Source organism: Squalius cephalus, assembly GCF_949319135.1.
Source record: "Squalius cephalus genome assembly, chromosome: 1".
In the NCBI taxonomy this organism is placed as follows: Eukaryota; Metazoa; Chordata; class Actinopteri; order Cypriniformes; family Leuciscidae; genus Squalius; species Squalius cephalus.
Genome location: NC_137122.1, coordinates 36,756,283 through 36,774,036, shown reverse-complemented (window position 1 = coordinate 36,774,036; position 17,754 = coordinate 36,756,283). Strand labels below are relative to the sequence as shown.

Below are 17,754 nucleotides of genomic sequence, written 5' to 3'. Positions count from 1 at the left end.
ATGGGGTCTAAAACATTTTGAGCTTTTCCACTTTCGACTACTTCCAGAGGCATTCGAAATTGCATTAGACCGGATTGTTTTTTTATTGTAAACGCTCATGTGGTCGAATTTGTTCGAACAGCCGCAAAAGATCCCCTACTCTCTGCCTACTGTTCTAATGTATAAACATTATGGGAAGCGCGTTAGCCAAACGGAATTTAAACTTTGGCTGGATACTCAAGTTTGTTTTCAAGACAAAAAACGTACCAAGCACAATGTTCTCTCACCATTCCTGATTTCTAACACACACTACACTGCTACACTGCGTATAGCGTGGTCTTGCAGCTGTCAGAGCAGAAACAAAAGCTGCTGCTCTCTGGAGGTTTTTCTGTTTTCTCCGGTCGTGTTTATAAGTAAATTGCACAAGCTTATTTCGTCCATTAGTTTGAAAGTTCTGAAAAAGTCCATATAGTTACCTGGTCATGGACCATCCCCTCAAAGAAATCAGGATAGAAGTGGCTGAAAGTGGACAAAAGAGATGGATTAAAATACCAGGTGTAAATTGGTATGTGTCTCTCTCGTCTACTTGTGATCCGATCGACCAAAACGCATCTTAACACCAGGTGTGAACAGGGCCTTAGATGTAGTGCCTCTGTATATTATGTATTGTGTATGTGTTTTCCACTTTCACCATCTGCATGTTATGGGTGAGGATTTGATATCAGGCCAAAAAGATCACAAGTATAGGCCTATGCTAAAATTGTGATGGCAAAGCATGCAATCTGAGAAAATCAGAGACAAGGTGTTGAATTCTGTCAAACGAATTGTTTGTATGATTAATGCCGAATGTATGCTACACTAAACACTGTGTTTAGGCACACACTGTGACTTTCAGTGGTGTGAATTAGATTGACGCCTGATCAATTAAGTGCCAACTCAGCCCGTGGTTTCAGCCTAGGTGCATCGTGTATCTTTCTGTGTTGTTTTGGATCTTTACCAAGGGTGTGAGAAGCAGCAATACTCCTCAACAAGACTTGAGTGTCTTCAAATCATATAAATGTGTTTTTTTTATATATTATACATAATTTATCCGCCTCTGTAAATGCAATTTAAACCTTTAATTTGTGAGTTTTTAACTAGTGACATAGCTAAAGTCCATCAGAGACCCAAGAAAGAATTCTTCTCAATTCTTAAAGTTGCTTCCTTTGTAATCTGAGTAAGTGAAGTGCCACGAGTGAATTTAGCATGACCTCAAAACTAATAGACTTGGAATAAAAGCCACAAACCTCAATTTTGTTTTCAAAAATTGCAGAGGAGATTAGACTGCTGGGTTACCATTCAGTATCCTCTAAACAGTTGTGGGATGTTTTAAACCCTCCTGTCTTAAGGCACTGTTTACAATTAAGCCATTAGGATACAATGTGTCCAAAGACACCCTTCTGGTCATTAAAATATCAGAGCGACATTGTTTCTGTAAAAAGAAATATAAAAGGGTCAAACTGAATTCAGATTTTTAGATATTCTTGAAACGATCACCAAGCCTGATTACAACAACAAAAACTATTTGCCATTTTCTTTACCAAAAAAGGGTCAAAAAAGACCTGAAGACAATAAAACGGTTAAAGAGAAAAATGTTTTTTTGTACAATTATTCAATGTTACATGATGACCAAAGACTTTATAACATAAGCTCCAATGGTTGAATTCATGTGCTTTGTGTTTTTAGATTACAAATTTGCAGTCATCTTCCTCTCCTCTGCTCTTGTAATCTTACATGACGTTTTTGTTTTGACACTCAGCTGTAATGATTGATGACCTAAAAAATTAGTACATGAGAGGGTGTGTACGGGAGATTAAGTTCTTTCCACCTGCAAAGTGTCTACTGGGTGTTTTCTCGTGGCAGAGGTGTGAATCTTCCATCTTTGATTCTCCTATATTTTTGAGTCTCCTCTCTGGAGCCTCAGGACACAGACACACCCACTGCTGAAAGCAGATTTGGCTAATCGGTCAGAATAGCCTGGCTACATTCCTCTGGCAGATTACTTGTGAGTGTTATGTAGAGCAGTTGAATGTTACAGAATTGTGGCTCTTGGAAGTCATTCAAAACCTTTACAACAGCATTTGAGATCCCCACTTGGAGTAGCAGCAGTTCAGCCAACATGAACAGGGAGTGTGTACTGTACCCAAACAATCAGACATTTCCCTAGATTTACTGTAAACATTGAATGCTTGTGGAAAAAATATATTTTTTACAATAATATTGAATTTTAACAAACCTGGCGTATAACAACAGCAGCGGATGTCATATAATTAAGCTCATTAATCATATTTAATAGTGCCAGTTTTTATTATATGCTAGGTTTTCCTTATTTCTGGTCAGAGGAGCAAACAAGCAATACAGAAATTCTAATGGTATTTCTAATATTTTGCAAGCCTTTAAATAGAGGAACATTCAATGAATGAACAAACACATATTGACATCAATCAATTACCTGTAGGACTTTATTTGAAAACGATGAACAATCACACCTGGAATATAGGCTAATTATAGTCATACATTCACAATAATACTAGTGCTTTTACTGTCAATTAAGGGTTTGGTCTGAGTGCTTCAGTTGTATATTTAACCACTTGTTTAATGACCACTTGCACAATATTATGTAAATTGTTTTATTAAGGATAGAGGAAATATGTGAACCTGTTCAAGGTTGTCACTGTGTACCACAGTGCTAAACATATGCATGCTCTGATCAATGATGAATTATAGAAAAGATAAAAGCTATCTGGTAGTCACAGCTCTGCTTTCCTTTCTGTCTTTTCATATAATGCGATGTTTTCTTGGTTTTGTGCAACATGCAAAAATATCATTAACTCAGTAATGAGATAGAATCAGAAAATAAATTACAAAATGTACTTCAATAGGCAAGAACACACTTTTCCAACCTTAAAATGTATAAACATTTTGGGCAAATGCAAAATGTATTTTTAAATATATAGTTAAATGAGTTTTTTTTTTTTTTTTTTGTATATTGTGAACAATACAAATATATGATGGCTGGTGTCACGTTTTGTTTTTGTTTTATGTTCTTGTTTCATGTCTGTCATGTGATCCCCTGTTATAGTCATGTGATCTGCCATGTGTTCCCCATGTGAATGTGACATGTTGTCATTGCTTGATTGTCTTGATTATGTTCACTGGTGTCCCTTGTCTAGTCATTAGTCTTGTGTATTTAAGCCCTCATGTTTGCCATGTGTCTTTGTCAAGGAGTGTTCGTGTTCTCTTGTATAAATGTCAGGGGGGCAGGGTTTCATAAAATATTGAAGCTTCCCCGGGGGCCGCCATTGATTAGCAGACCCTCACCTGCTGTTAGCATTCCATTGACTCCCATTCATTTTGGCGTCACTTTGCAAATAACTTTACATTTGAGGCGTTTAAAGATTCCATTTGTCCATTATTTATTTCTAAAGAAACACGACAATGTATAAAAAGCTCCATTACCTTGTATCTTACGTTATGGCCCCGTAGAAGCAATTTTTGTAAAAATAGGCTAACGATTGCGTCATAACCACGCAACTCTCTGTCGCACAGTAGAGAAATTACCGTATGGACAGGAGGAGAAGCAATCGGGGGGACGTGGAGTAGTTAATCAGTTAGTTAAAAGTAATTAATCAGAATACTTAGCAAAAGTTGCTCCTGCTCCTAGCTCATGGACACCTCCTACTCACACTCTCCGTCTCTGCAAGTTTCGGAAGGGAATGATTCAGATTTCTCTTGGCACAGCTACCAGAAGACAGACGGGTTTCTCAACCATCAGGAAGTGAGTGCTTCTAATTGACTTCACTTTTCTCCGTTAAAACCTATGGGGTCGCTTGAAACCTATGGTGTCCAGTTTATATACTGTCTATGATAAATGCTGCACTTGGTTTCTTCAAACTTGCCTTCAGTGGACTTACTTGACCAACCATAAACCCAACAGTTGTCCTCCTTCGCCTTCCTCAGGATGACCTCATGTTTTTAGAGTGGGTCTCAATGAACCGGTTCGGTCTTGTTTGCCAGGGGGAAAATTTCACTTTTCCCTGGCCCAATACATAGACCCTGTCCTTCTGTTGAGCGGCTCAACTCTGGGTTTTGCGGACAAGGAGCCCCGCAACACCACAGTACCCTCCAAGCTTGAGTCTCTTCATGTCATGCCTGCCGAGCCAGAGACTGTTCACGCCATGTCTGCCACGTCTGTGTCTTCAGACAAGATGGCCACCGCCATTCCAGAGTCAATAGGATGGATGGATGGAACGATGGAACAGCTGAATGGATGGAACTATGGAATGCTAAATGGATGGATGTTTGAAACTGATGGATGGAACGTCAGAATTGATGGATGGATGGAACGATGAAAGATTTGATGGATTAATGGAACGATGGAACAACTGGATGAATGGATATTGGAACTGATGGATGGGTGGAACGTCAGAATGGATGGATGGATGACTGGATGGATGGAACATCAGAATGGATGGACGACTGGATGGATGGATGCATATGGTCATCACTATCCCTAAAGTTGTTACATCAGAACATTTCCCCAAATGCTGTGCCCAGCACATGCGGCCTTGCTTTGCCACATTTACCAACACTTCCCTCTTTTCTTTCCGTATGCTGCCGCAGGCTTGGGTGGACCTGCCAGAGCTTGCTCCCAGATGGCAGATCACGGAGAGGTAGAGAGAAGACAGAAATAGAATGAACACCCAGTGTAAGGTAGAGAAAACTTTTTGCAATGTTCAAAGGCGAAATAAGTTCACAACAACACCTTTGATGTTACTGGCAGCCGCCAGACAGAAGGAGACAATCTGTCTCTCTGGTGTACCGCCCAGCTTGAGCAGTGCCTTAACCCACTCAAAACCCTGCAGCAAGTTTAAAACACATTCACAGACTGTAACACGCTCATCAAGCACTTCAATTACACTGACAGGCAAAGGCACCTGAGACACTGGTGAGGTGCAGGATCAGGGGGTCAATCTTAAATGCAGATATCTCTTATATTCACTTTCATCACACAGACAAAAGACTTCAAATTAATTGCCATTTACAGGGAAAGTTAGGCCGCTCATTCACTCCAGAAAAAGTTTAATTGTGCTTGTGGTCATTCAAGTCTGTTGCGTATTGTGGTCAAAGATTATTGTTTCAGAGGCTGAATTTAACTATTAGACTTGTTATTAGACATCATGTTTAGGGACAAAAAACCCTTCAGAGTCATTTGGTCATACACAGTGCTACAGAAACTGATTTTTAAGGAAGTTCACATGACAATCGCATGATAAACTCAGTCATCAAACAATCTTTGGACATGCATTGGAATAATCTGTTAGCACTGAAAGTTTCCAATCATGCAGAGAAAGGATCAGTAACATCAGACTTCAAAGACAGCACATCTTTTTCACTGCGGACAATAGGAGAAAAATTGAAGGTTAAGAAAATTTCCAAATTGTTAAGACAAAACAAAAACAAGATTAACATTCCAAAATGATGTATTTCATAGCGATGATCATTTTTCTAGATTTCTGTTATGATAACACATTTCAAAAGACATCACATTCAATATTCTCTATTTATCTGAGCAATTATTTATATGTAACTCAGAAGCTGTTTGGGTAGCTAAATTTGCAACTTGTAATAATGGCCTACCTTAAAACTAAATACAAGTGAACCATTTTTTTTTTTTTTTTTTTTTACTTTCTTAAAGAGCTCATGCTGAAAACATAAAAACCCACTCCAAAATTAAGCCACTAAACTTAGCTCCAGATATGCTTGCATAAAACTGTTTGTGTCGTTAATAAATACTTTGCTGTATTCACATGCAGACTGCATTAGAAAATATTTTTTACAAAGCAAATTGGTTAGACATAAGATCTTATACGCCTACTTTTTTTATCACGTATCAAAAACTCTAATTCTTACATTCCACACTCTTCACAATTCAACTCTTTAAACAGTATATAACATTTAACAAACATTTTCACTTAAAATTTCTCTTGCTAAAAATTAATAATAAATAATAAAATGAATAGGCCTAATATTATTTAGCAAAAGAATGGTTCAAGTCTGTATAGGCCTAATAATTATATCTGATAATAATTACATCTGAGTTGATTGTTTCATATTTATGTGAATATCATAATTTCGAATTGAAATAGTTCACGAGAACATCCTGTATAGTCTTGAAAACGAAAAGTTATGATTGCATATCTCTAGTACCTCGTTAAAACGAGTACGCCTAAATATTTGACAGAAATAGGCTAGCCTACATGACATATGAGGACGTGTCGTGCATTATAATTATAGGAGAAGATCATTTTAGATTTGTGAGTTGCCAAGCGTGCATTAAAATCTTTATAAAAATCATACAATCTTTAGGATGGCGAAAAAGTGCCAAGTAGCCTATATTTAGTCAGTTGGTGCGCGGGTAAGCATGCGCATTTTAATGAGTCTCTTCATTGTCTATGTTCATTTTATCATCTGCGACAAAAAATTAGAACAAAAGCCAAATTGAATTTTGGTTCAAAGTTTTAAATGGTTTGGACACCTCTAGTAATGGGTCAAGCGAAATATTTGTTAGCGGAAGCGGTTTATGTTTAAATTCCATTTATGGTTCGCGTTCAGAGACATATTTGGAGGATTCTTCATTTTTATAGGCTACTGAAGAGGACAAGAAATAATGATAGAAATAATTTAGCAAGGTAGGAGGGTTACATGATAACGATTACATCTTTAACTGACAGTGTCAAGATAAGATTGCAACTGTGAACGGACTTTTAGGGACTTTTGAATTGGATGTATATCAACACTTCTTGGTGGTTTAGGATCTGTTTATACAAGAAATCATTAGACTAACTGATGGACAACTTATACACACCTTAGATAATTACAACGAACTTCAAAGAGCTTGAATTGCCTGCCAATTTAACAAATGATCTAATTAATATAACAAAAATAGGCTAAACTTCTCCTGAACATTTACTGTGTAGCCTATATCGATTTCTTCCTCATCCACTATAGAGTTTGCCTATTTACATCAGGAGAACATTTGTCAGCACTGGTCTTCAGCTTAAGTCAGTGAAACACGTGCCATAACATTATCACCTGCCCTCAAATCATAGGTGACATAAACACAATACACAGTATCTTGGCAACAGAGTGCAGAAATATACATACACACCAGAAGAGAGACACACACAGTGACGACGCCAGCTAGTCTGGCCTAGGACAAGAAGTATTGTTATTAACCTCTTTTCCCCCAGTGTGAATGAAAACCAAAGCGAGGGCATATCCTTGTGTTATGACTTCAGGGGCTTGCTTTGTTCCCCATGTACACATAATTACAGACTGATGGAGCTACACTTCTCTTTCTTTCTCTGTGTATCTCGTGCTATCCTCTCTTTCTCCTATTGTAGCCTTATCTCGTCAAACTCTCTCTGCTTTTATATCTCTCTCTCCCTTCTCTCCTTTTTTGTCACGTTTGTTAAAGCAGTGCTTCCTCAATCATTTTTTTAGTACAATCAGCTTGGATTTTTAAGTCATTTCAACCTAAATTACATTAAACTGACTAAAAATTAGTTGAATCTTGTACAACTTATATAAAAAAAAAGTTGAAAAATTTAGTTAAAGCCATGTAAAAACATATGTTGTCATATTTACAGTGTATTGTTGTAATACATCCTGAAAAAAATCGCATTAACATCCAATGCATTGGAGTTTATCTCTATTTGTTTCCTCGAGTTTGGCCAAGGTGTTTCAGCATTGTAAGTAGCGTCTGGATCGGCAGGCATCAAGGCTGGGCGTGTCGTGACGGTTGGATGTACCTGTGTGTTGAGGAATGTTGGCACAAGATAAAAGCATCTATAATTTGTATAATTCTCTCCTCACGTCACTATTTTGGTTTAATAACGCGTGCCCTTCAACCAAAACATGTAAAAACATTGTGCATCAACAGCGGCTCTATTCAACTTTTCTCCTCTCAACCACGATAAAAATGAGTTTCAACGGAAATCAAACGTGGTGGATTAATTAGCAGTGGGATGCTGCAATCACTTTGTCTTGTCTATCAAACTTCCTTTTCAAATAATAATTTGTTTGAAAGCTGTTAAGCTGTGGCTTTGTTTGAAAGCTGTTGAGCTCTGTGGCTAAAATAACAGAATCGGAGACACTTCTGTCTAAACTACAATGTTAACGCGAGTAATTTAACGAAAAATAGCCTACTAAATTATGGGAAAATATTTTAAAAGACAGTTTAGGCTAGTTGTAATTTTATTGTAAAATATTTGTATAAACTATTATAAAAATTCACAGGCCTACTATTTGGATTGGATAGGCTATATATAAATGTTTAATCAGGTCTATAGGCCTAATTTACAGATAGCCTAATTGAAAATGATTGTTAAAATTATGTTCAAGTTAAAAAAAATAGTAGGCCTTGTCAGATACGTTTTTATAGGCTAAGTAAAATCGCATTTTTATTTTTATTCTGTTAGGCTACTTATGTACAAAATAATGTTTATTTTTGTAAATTATGTTATTAAGTTTATGAATATTGCATTATTTTAGCTGTTACCCTGATGGTGTTTTGTCTTTGTTATAGGCTAATGATCACATATTTTTTATATAGGCTTTTGATTTAATCTTCTTGGCGGCTTTGCATATGAAGACTTTATTTCAGATGGGTTATTAGCTATATTAAGATTATATTAAATGAGATAGCCCTGTGACTGTAGCCTACAGTCCCCAAATGATAACCTACTTCTTTCTCTTTCTTTAACAACGATATTTATGGAAACCGCAGTTGTCAGGTATTAGCCTACCACAGGCTTACATTTAAGTTGACATTTTTGACCGTATAGGCTATAGCCTACACAACAAACGGACCTGTTAATTTTTATTTGTCAACCTTTATGAATCGTTACCGACATGGTCTGAGTTCAGAGTTTATATTTTTGAGAATAGTTTCCAAATTGCCTATTTTGTTTTTATTTCTTTCACACTAAACAGAATGGAAGCCTATTAGTCCAACGAAGCAAACGTTTGATTTTTAAATCTTGGGAACTTTTTAAACGTGGGAATTGCGATGCTCCGTATACATGTTACACTACTGACGTCACCGCCTCTAAGAAATGACGCGGGCGGCGCATGCAGCCAATAAGAGAGCGCGCTCTCACTGCTGGAATTAACTTCAGTATGTGATGGGACTGTTGAGATGAACTTCACAGACTTCATACACTGCCAAAACGAAAGCAAACTCATGCGCCTCGCGATTTCACGGACATGGATCTCTCTAATGGACTTCTTTAAGGGATGGAAATCACATGACTCTTCTAAATAGATGTTACTTTTATGATGCACCGGTCTAATGGACATAACTCTAAAAAATGACTATGACTTCACTGTCTGAAAGTTTGGTAGCTTCAGACCCTTCAAAATCGGCATTTCTGGAGTTCAGTCACGGTTACCAGTCTCACCAGCAGCATTCACCCGGTGTGTCTCACGCGCACTATCCGGTGCACGGTTTGCATCAGAGCGCACATTCGCAGTACGATGCGGCCTTCTCTTCTGGCGCTGTTTCGTACGGCCGTCCGCTCACTTACCACTATCCCAGCGCCCATCACCACCCCGGAGCTTACCTACCCTATCAACACAACAGCGCAGTCGCTCATTCAAGAGTGGAGGATGCAGGTAAAGTGTGCTTTCCTTCACCCACAAAATTCGATTAAAAACGTATTGCTAGATTCCGTTCTACGCTTTGAGAAAATTTGTTATTCCTAATTAACTGAATAATTATAATAATCCTGATTTCTGAAGATAGAAACGCACGATTTAGGCTTGATATTGCTCATTTAAATTTGTGTTTAGCCTAATTTAATTACCTAACCCATAACGCAATACTAGGCTAATCAATAACGTTTTAAAACGTTATAAAACAATTTTTCAATTTGCAACAATCCATAGGATTAAACAGTCCTGGAGAAATAGAAGTGCTTATTAAAGCTCAGTGTAGACACAAGAGAGAAAATAGGCTACACGATAAATAGTTGAATCATATAGGCTACTTTGTTTGTTAGGCTACATTTTAACGGATTTAAAAGTGAGCATATTTGCTTTTGTTTTTCCCAACTCTAAATTATAGGCTACATTATTGTATTATGCTATTAGGCTACTTTATGGCTGCTGTAGGCTACGCAATATGGATTAAAATATTGTAATGACCTCAGTTAACAAATCAAATGTCGGAGCCCACTCACGCACACACACACACACACACACACACACACACACACAGTCAAAACGGATTGCAAAATAAAAATAGAAATAGCCTAAGATAAAAATGATTGAAAAAATGCTTTTTCAATAACGTGACATTTGACTATAAAGTTTCAAATTATTCAAAATACGCACGAATTTTCACTGACATTTCAGAACTAGATTCCAGCAAGAGAAAATGACAATTAAACGCTAACGAAATTGTCGGTTGACAAAATTGTCTTGTATTGCGGTTTTCTTCTGACAGAATAGCCTACACTTTTGAGAAATTATTTAACAATTTTGTTCTCATTTTTAACAGTTATTTCTACTTCTGATATTATTATTATTATTATTATTATTATCATTAGCCTAAATATTATTATTAGCCTATTATTAGGCTATATAATGTCATATTTCATTTTCTCAATCAAGATTCCGAGAAGCAAAGTTCCATTGAAAGTGGAGAAATACGGCTGAACGGAAAGGGGAAAAAGATTCGCAAACCGCGCACGATCTACTCGAGCTTACAGCTGCAGGCGCTCAACCAGCGCTTCCAACAGACCCAGTACCTCGCGCTGCCTGAACGCGCTGATCTGGCGGCCAAACTGGGTCTGACACAAACACAGGTAAGGCCTACTATGACAACACTGAGTTAAAGAAGGAAAATAGCTCTATCTTTACGTCGTGTGTGTCTGCATGCTTCTCAAAAGACAGTTGCTTTATAGGCTAATAAAAATGAATGGTCTTTATTATTTTTTATTTTTTCTAAATACCAGGTTGAAATAGTCTCTATAAGAACAATACAAGCAATGTGAAGTCTCCAATAGCTTATGTAAACCAGAAAGCAGAACGTTGGAGCGTAAAGTGTATTTCATCTTTGCGCCACGTTTCCACTAGGCTATAGCCTACATCGTTATGAGTGTTGGTAAATTATCGAAAGCATCGAATCACTTATCAGAGACAAAGGAACGAAATAATAAATCGGAAAAAACGACAGTAATTGAAGGCCTCTCATCCACTGTTATTGAAATGCTAATTTAATCTGTAAGTGTTGGTAAAAAATAGCATTAAAACGATAATCTGCGAGCTATGCATGCAACGTAATTATCATAAACAACTTCGAGGTAGGCTATGATTTGCCTTGCAAAAAAGAATTAGGCCTCAATAAATTAATTTCAAGTTCATTTTATGAAGTAGGCTATACTTAATGTTTAAGTATTTTTAAGTATTATGTAGTAAGTAGCCTACTAATATCAATGTAGGCTACTAGAAATAAACTTGTTAGTGTACTATTTCAATAGGCCTACTGCTTGGGACTAAATTGGCCCAACTTTTAGTATATAAAAAAGTATGTTTAAGTGTAGCTTAACTTGTAAACTGCATCTCTACTGTATAGCCTACTTGTAGTTCACTATTTTAATACTTGTAGTATTCTACAAAAGTAGGCTACACCTTGAAGTACACTCTCAGTAAACTAGTTTTATACTGCAAGTAGCCTAGTTTTCTTTAAGTGAATATAACACTTAGTTTAGCTTACTATTTATATATTATTTTTGCATTTTAAGTAGGCTATATGTTCCTATATTTAGGTAGCCTATTAATTTTTTTAGGCCTACTTGAAAACTGTAGAAACTTTAACTCTTTCCATTTAAAAAAACATTTATTATAGCTTTTTGCATTCATTTATCAACAATTGAGTGTGGGTAAAAAAAGAAAAAGAAAAAAAAAGAAAGAAGAAGAGGCAATATTTTTAACAAAAAGCTGAGAAATCGATTTATTTCTTATTTTATTATTATTATTATTATTATTTGTGTGTGTGTGTGTGTGTGTGTGTGTGTGTGTGTGTGTGTGTGTGTGTGTGTGTGTGTGTGTGTGTGTGTGTCAAACACTATGTCCAGATGGGTTTCAGAACGATGATCAAAACACAGATGGAATAGATTGAGTCCATCAACACCCACAAAGCTTCACAGTTGTTAACCATTCCTCGGTCGACATTTCATAACTTTATATGCAGTTAAATGTTTGATGATCGCGCTGTTTTTTTTTTATTTATTTGCGTAAGCAATCTTCTATCACTTGTTTGTGCTTCTTCTTCTTCTTCACCTGTGTGTTTGATGAGGAGATTCTGTACTGGAAGATGCGTAATAGCGCCGCCGACCGTATAACAGTGAAAACATGGCGGGAAAGGGTAAAGTAGATTTGAAGTAAATTCCTATTTACACTACACTATTAGGAACAAATCTGTTTTCTTCATAAATTAATATTTTCAAACAATGAAAGTTTATAAGACAGTATGAAAAACTTTGTGGAAAAAATAATTAAATAGGCTACTCAATCAAAAGAGAAAACTTAACTACAAGCCAAGAATAGGCCTCTTAAAATACTGAATTATACTTTTAAGTATATCTTGATCAAAAGATTGAGTATATGCATAGTCCAAATACTTAGACCTTTCTGTTAGTATAAGTCAAGTATACTTTTATTTCTGAGAAGTACATAAGAAGTAGACGGAAAGTAGCCTACTTTCTAATTTTAAAAGAAGTATAGCACACTTGAATAAACATATTTTTCGTAAGGGATAGGCTATTCTTAATAATATATCTTGTGTAAGTAATTGGCCTATATGAACCTTCAAATTTTCACTCTTAATTTCACAATCGAACAAAAAAAAAAAAGTGAAAACGAGTCCCTTCCTCCTTCAATGACAGGTTCTAATCTGCTCCAATAGTCAAAAGCATGCCTATGTTATTGCATATGTCTATGATAATCTATGAATGCACAGTGCAGATATATGGGATAGTAGTTCACTGCAGTGTGGAAATGAGCATGGCTGTTGTAATCCTGTTCTGTGTAGCTCTGTTCTTTTTCTAACCAAAGGAGCACAACCCTTTTTATATTAACAGGGAGATTGCATGAATATGTCTTCAAGTTTAAATTATTTGTCCAGATTTACATTAAGTATAATTAAATATCCAGCTGTCATTTATTTGATTAATAGTAGGCCTATACTTACAGTTCCCTACCAACTACCTGGGGTTTGGCACACACATTGAGTCTAAATTATCATTATTATATTTTTGACAGTAGCTTCATATATTATATATATATATATATATATATATATATATATATATATATATATATATATATATATATATATATATATATATATATATATATATATATATATATATTTCTATGTATGCTCTTCTCTTTGAGCATCAATATCTCTGAAATCCTGTCTTACTAAAGTTGTGATTATTTATTGTATTATATTTAGCAGCATTTAATAACTTTCAGTGCCTGGTTACAAGTATTGTCCATGCAACCGAACTTACTTAAATATATTAAAACTCAATCATAATTTTTATTGTGTCAACCTGTGTGAAAACTGATTTGTTGAAGGGAACCATCAAAACATCTCCAGCGATTAAGGTCAAATGGGCAGCGACATAATTGACAAAAATGTTATTTAGCAAATCAAAAAAAGTTTTCACAAATCAAGCATTTAATGCATGTTCCACCCCACTCTATTCCAACCTTATGCGACCCATTTTACTCAATGGACCAGTTCACCTGACTTCACCCTATTCAGTTAACTAACTGTAATGAAAGCTTTGAAAAATTAAAAACCATCCACCCACACATGAAGCCAACTTTGAAACAATGCCTAACTAACAATATACAAAGCACATTTTATATGATTTGTATTAAAAATACAAGTCACCTCTTAAAAACCAAATGTCAGCTTTTTTTCTCTCTTTTTGTTATATAAATGTCCTATTAAAACAGTCTTAAAAGCTTTTTTTTAAAAAATCATGATCCTAGTTATTTAGCTACTTTTCAAGTTTTATGAAGAATTGAATATAGTTTGTAATATATAAAATTGAATATAGATTGAAAGTCTGGGTTTGGAAATGCTGTAAAACACTTCTAATAAGATCATGTAAACAAAGAGTGAAAGTGAAGCAAAAACTGTTACAATATTTATGCTCTGAAAATAATTGATACATTTTTATCATCATTTTCCTCACTAGAAACAATTTTGTTTCAAATAAATATTTATCAAATTAAAATCTACTTGGTTAGCATGGATATTAAAAAAGTGGAGGTGAAAACAGGCTTGAGATTAAATAAAGGTGAATAGTTTTTACAATCAAGCTTTTATTTTGTTAAACTGCTTAAAATGACGCTTCCACCATAATGCTATTAAACACAATACATGATTTGAGATGTGAGGAACTGTGGTGGGATTGTTCATGTTGTTTCAGAAAACAAATTTAAAAATGAAGCATTTATGCTCTGAAATGGTAAACATTTCCAATTAAATGATCAGCTTTTCTGCCCGAATAATTTGAACACACTATTGATTCATTACAATCACAACCTAATCTTGAAGATAACCAGGAGCATACATTTGAAGTCACTAAATGCTTTGTATTTTGTAATTCAGGCAGGTGCATAAAGCTAACTCTCTGATTTCATGAAGAGATATGTTCTCAAATTACCTTAATCATTTGTGCTGCTTAAATGCATTGATCTTCCCTTAATATATTGTGAGTTATGACAACATATGTTTTTACATTGCTTTAGCTCATCAAAATAAGTTTTTGAAAAGATTCAACCATTTTTTTTAAAGTCAGTTTAATGTCATTTAAGTTGAAATGACTTAAACAGCCAAGTTGATTGTACTAAAATTTTAAAGCAGCAACTTTTTTAGTGTAATAGCTCTTTTTTTTTTTTAGATTGAATTTTATTTATTCATTTTACTCTGTATTAACATCATAACAGCCATAAACTATTTCTCAGCGATTATTCTCAGTTCATAACCACGGTATGCCCTTTATCCCTCATAATAATATAATAAATTCTGACACACTGAAGTGAACTATATCTTAAACTTATATGAGCATTATTAATTAAAAATCAAATTATTTTGTGTTAAGCATATATTTATCCTCCAATACAATTCTTTTGTTTCGGTTTGTAAATGAATCACATATTTCATTGATTAGTGTTATCGCTTTTTCCTAGACATTTACAGATGATTATCTGTTCAGCAGAACAGACCCGCATATCAAAACTTGAAGATGTGTGCTTATGTGGAGGTGTGTGGCAGTTTGCAGTGCCAGACTTTTTATTAGCAATAGACTCTGTCATCGCTGCAGTTTAAGAGTGTTGAATGCTGCCGCTGGCACTTGTTCCTGCCTTTTAGTCCAGGCGGCTCATTTCATTTATTTTCTGATGATAATAATAATACATGCAGATATGATTTTAGTGATAAAAAATAAAGGCATCACCACATGATAGAGGTGTTCAAAATGCGGTAAGAGGAACATCACATAAAAGTCTAAATTAAAATAATTATTTTGGGTGTCAGTGTGCATGAGAAAACTGTTAAAAGGGTAATTGGAGTTTAATCCATCTTAAAAGTCTCTTGGAAAACATCACTTTAATTATGTCTCATTATAGAAGGTTTTAAAGCTCTGTGGGTGTCACTGTTAAAATCCATTGTAAATTAGCATGAATTTTCCACATTATGGTTATATAATTAAGAAAGTAAAAACCCTGAGTATAATATCAAGACTTGTTTTTATCATATATTCTTGAAAAGGCATGCACAAGTTTGTGCTGGAGAGTTCTGGGTAAACTGTTGGACTGATCACAAATATGTTTGGAGTTTTACTGCATCCAAAGAGCTTTTTTTCCCCTCTCACTTGCAGCAAGCTGAAGGCGTGCTGGTGTTGGCAGAAGCCCTGTTGTACTACAAAATCTCATGCTGAATCAAAGCTTTTCTGAAAGCAATTCTGAAATCAGTGTCAGTAAACTCAGTAAAAAAAAAAAAAGTAAGCGCTGCTACCCTGAGGTTGATGTTGTAAAAGTTAATCATATAGTAGGCTACACCTCAAAATCTTAGTCATTTTAACTGAAACATAAAAAATAAAAATGGTCCATTAAAATCTGTTAATTTAAGTTAATTTACCTCTAATACTAAAAAAATAATTACATTTAACAGGACAACATGTAATTTTACTGTAAAGCAAATTTACCGTATGAATTACAACAATTTACTGTGAAAATCTGTATTTAACGATGTACCTTTACACTAAAATGCGGTTTAAAATGAAACTTTCATAGTACTTTACTTTTATAAATAAGATACTTCATAATTGTGACCCTGGACCACAAAATCAGTCTTATGGGTAATTTTTTTTTTAATTGAGATTTATACATCATCTGAAACCTGAATACATAATCTTTCCATTGGTATAAGGTTTGTTAGGATAGGACAATATTTGGCCTAGATACAACTATTTGAACATCTGGAATCAGAGGGTCCAGAAAAATCGAAATTATGAGAAAATCGCCCTTAAAGTTGTCCATTTATGTTCTTGATCGTGCAGCATTCACTCACAAAAATACATTTTTTATATATTTGAGGTGGGAAATTTACAAAATATCTTCATGGAACATGATCTTTACTTAATATCCTTATGATTTTTGGCATAAAAGAAAAATCGATAATTTTGACCCATAAAAATGTTTGGTTGGCTATTGCCACAAATATACCCGTGCGACATAAGACTGGTTTTGTGATCCAGGGTCACAATTAACAGTGAAAAAAGTTCTCAGAAGTCACGGTTAAAAAAATAAACTGTTATGAACTATACAATCCCATAATATCTGAAACGTCACCGTACGCATATCCTCCCCGAAAAGTGCTTATTGTTCTACGTTTATTTGGATAATTCCTTCCAATCCTGCTCGACCTATGTGTTATGAATAATAAAAATGAGGTTTAAACTATGCATTTAAACAGATGAAAGTACACATTCTAATCCAAATGCAAAATGTTGCAGGTAAAGATATGGTTCCAGAACAAGCGTTCCAAGTTCAAAAAGATAATGAAACATGGCTCAAGCGGACCGGAAGGAGAACACCTTCAAGCGGCTTCTGCCTCCGGACCGCCGTGTTCACCAGGAATGCCGCCCTTGTGGGATGTTTCCATGTCAACCAAAGGTGCCCCCATCCACTCTGGAGGATATATGAACTCTTTTGGACACTGGTACCCTGGTCATCATCAAGACCCAATGGCCAGAACTCAGATGATGTGATGGGGGTTTAGGACAGTCTACAGAGCATCCAGATCCCCTCTACTGATTCTACCAGTTCACTCAGTTTCAGATCACGACAACACTCTTTAGCACTGTTTACTTACAGCCAAACGTCCTCCCCAGTGTTTTTTTCATCATGAAGATTTACATTGCTGACCCCTTTTTTTTTGCTTACAGGTTTTTGTGGTGGATTTTTCTAAAGACTGAATAGACAGCCTAACCTAAACTTGGATTTTGTAAACTCTTGTAAATTTGAATAAAATGCCATTGTCTGACTGCCTTGAATGTCTATCCTATATTTCAAAGCTTGCAACCTCAGAGTCATTCATTGCATATTATTTTCCCTTTGTTAAAACAGCAGTCTTGAAATGACAAG

General features: G+C 35.3%; 1 protein-coding gene across 1 annotated transcript; it reads left to right on the top strand.

Annotated features, from left to right (window-relative positions):
• Nucleotides 1-9,180: 9,180 nt before the first annotated feature.
• Nucleotides 9,181-17,445, top strand: dlx4a (distal-less homeobox 4a). The gene is made up of 3 exons (XM_079863846.1): nucleotides 9,181-9,696; nucleotides 10,696-10,889; nucleotides 17,124-17,445. Exons 1-3 carry the CDS (start codon nucleotides 9,393-9,395, stop codon nucleotides 17,376-17,378), a joined length of 753 nt encoding a protein of 250 aa, XP_079719972.1. The 5' UTR covers nucleotides 9,181-9,392; the 3' UTR covers nucleotides 17,379-17,445.
• Nucleotides 17,446-17,754: the final 309 nt, after the last annotated feature.

Excerpts from the sequence above, each read along its gene's own strand:
- dlx4a (XM_079863846.1), top strand. The coding sequence starts at position 9,393 with ATGACTATGACTTCACTGTCTGAAAGTTTGGTAGCTTCAGACCCTTCA. Across the intron at positions 9,697-10,695 it reads TTCAAGAGTGGAGGATGCAG|ATTCCGAGAAGCAAAGTTCC; the intron begins GTAAAGTGTGCT and ends TTCTCAATCAAG. Across the intron at positions 10,890-17,123 it reads TGGGTCTGACACAAACACAG|GTAAAGATATGGTTCCAGAA; the intron begins GTAAGGCCTACT and ends AAAATGTTGCAG.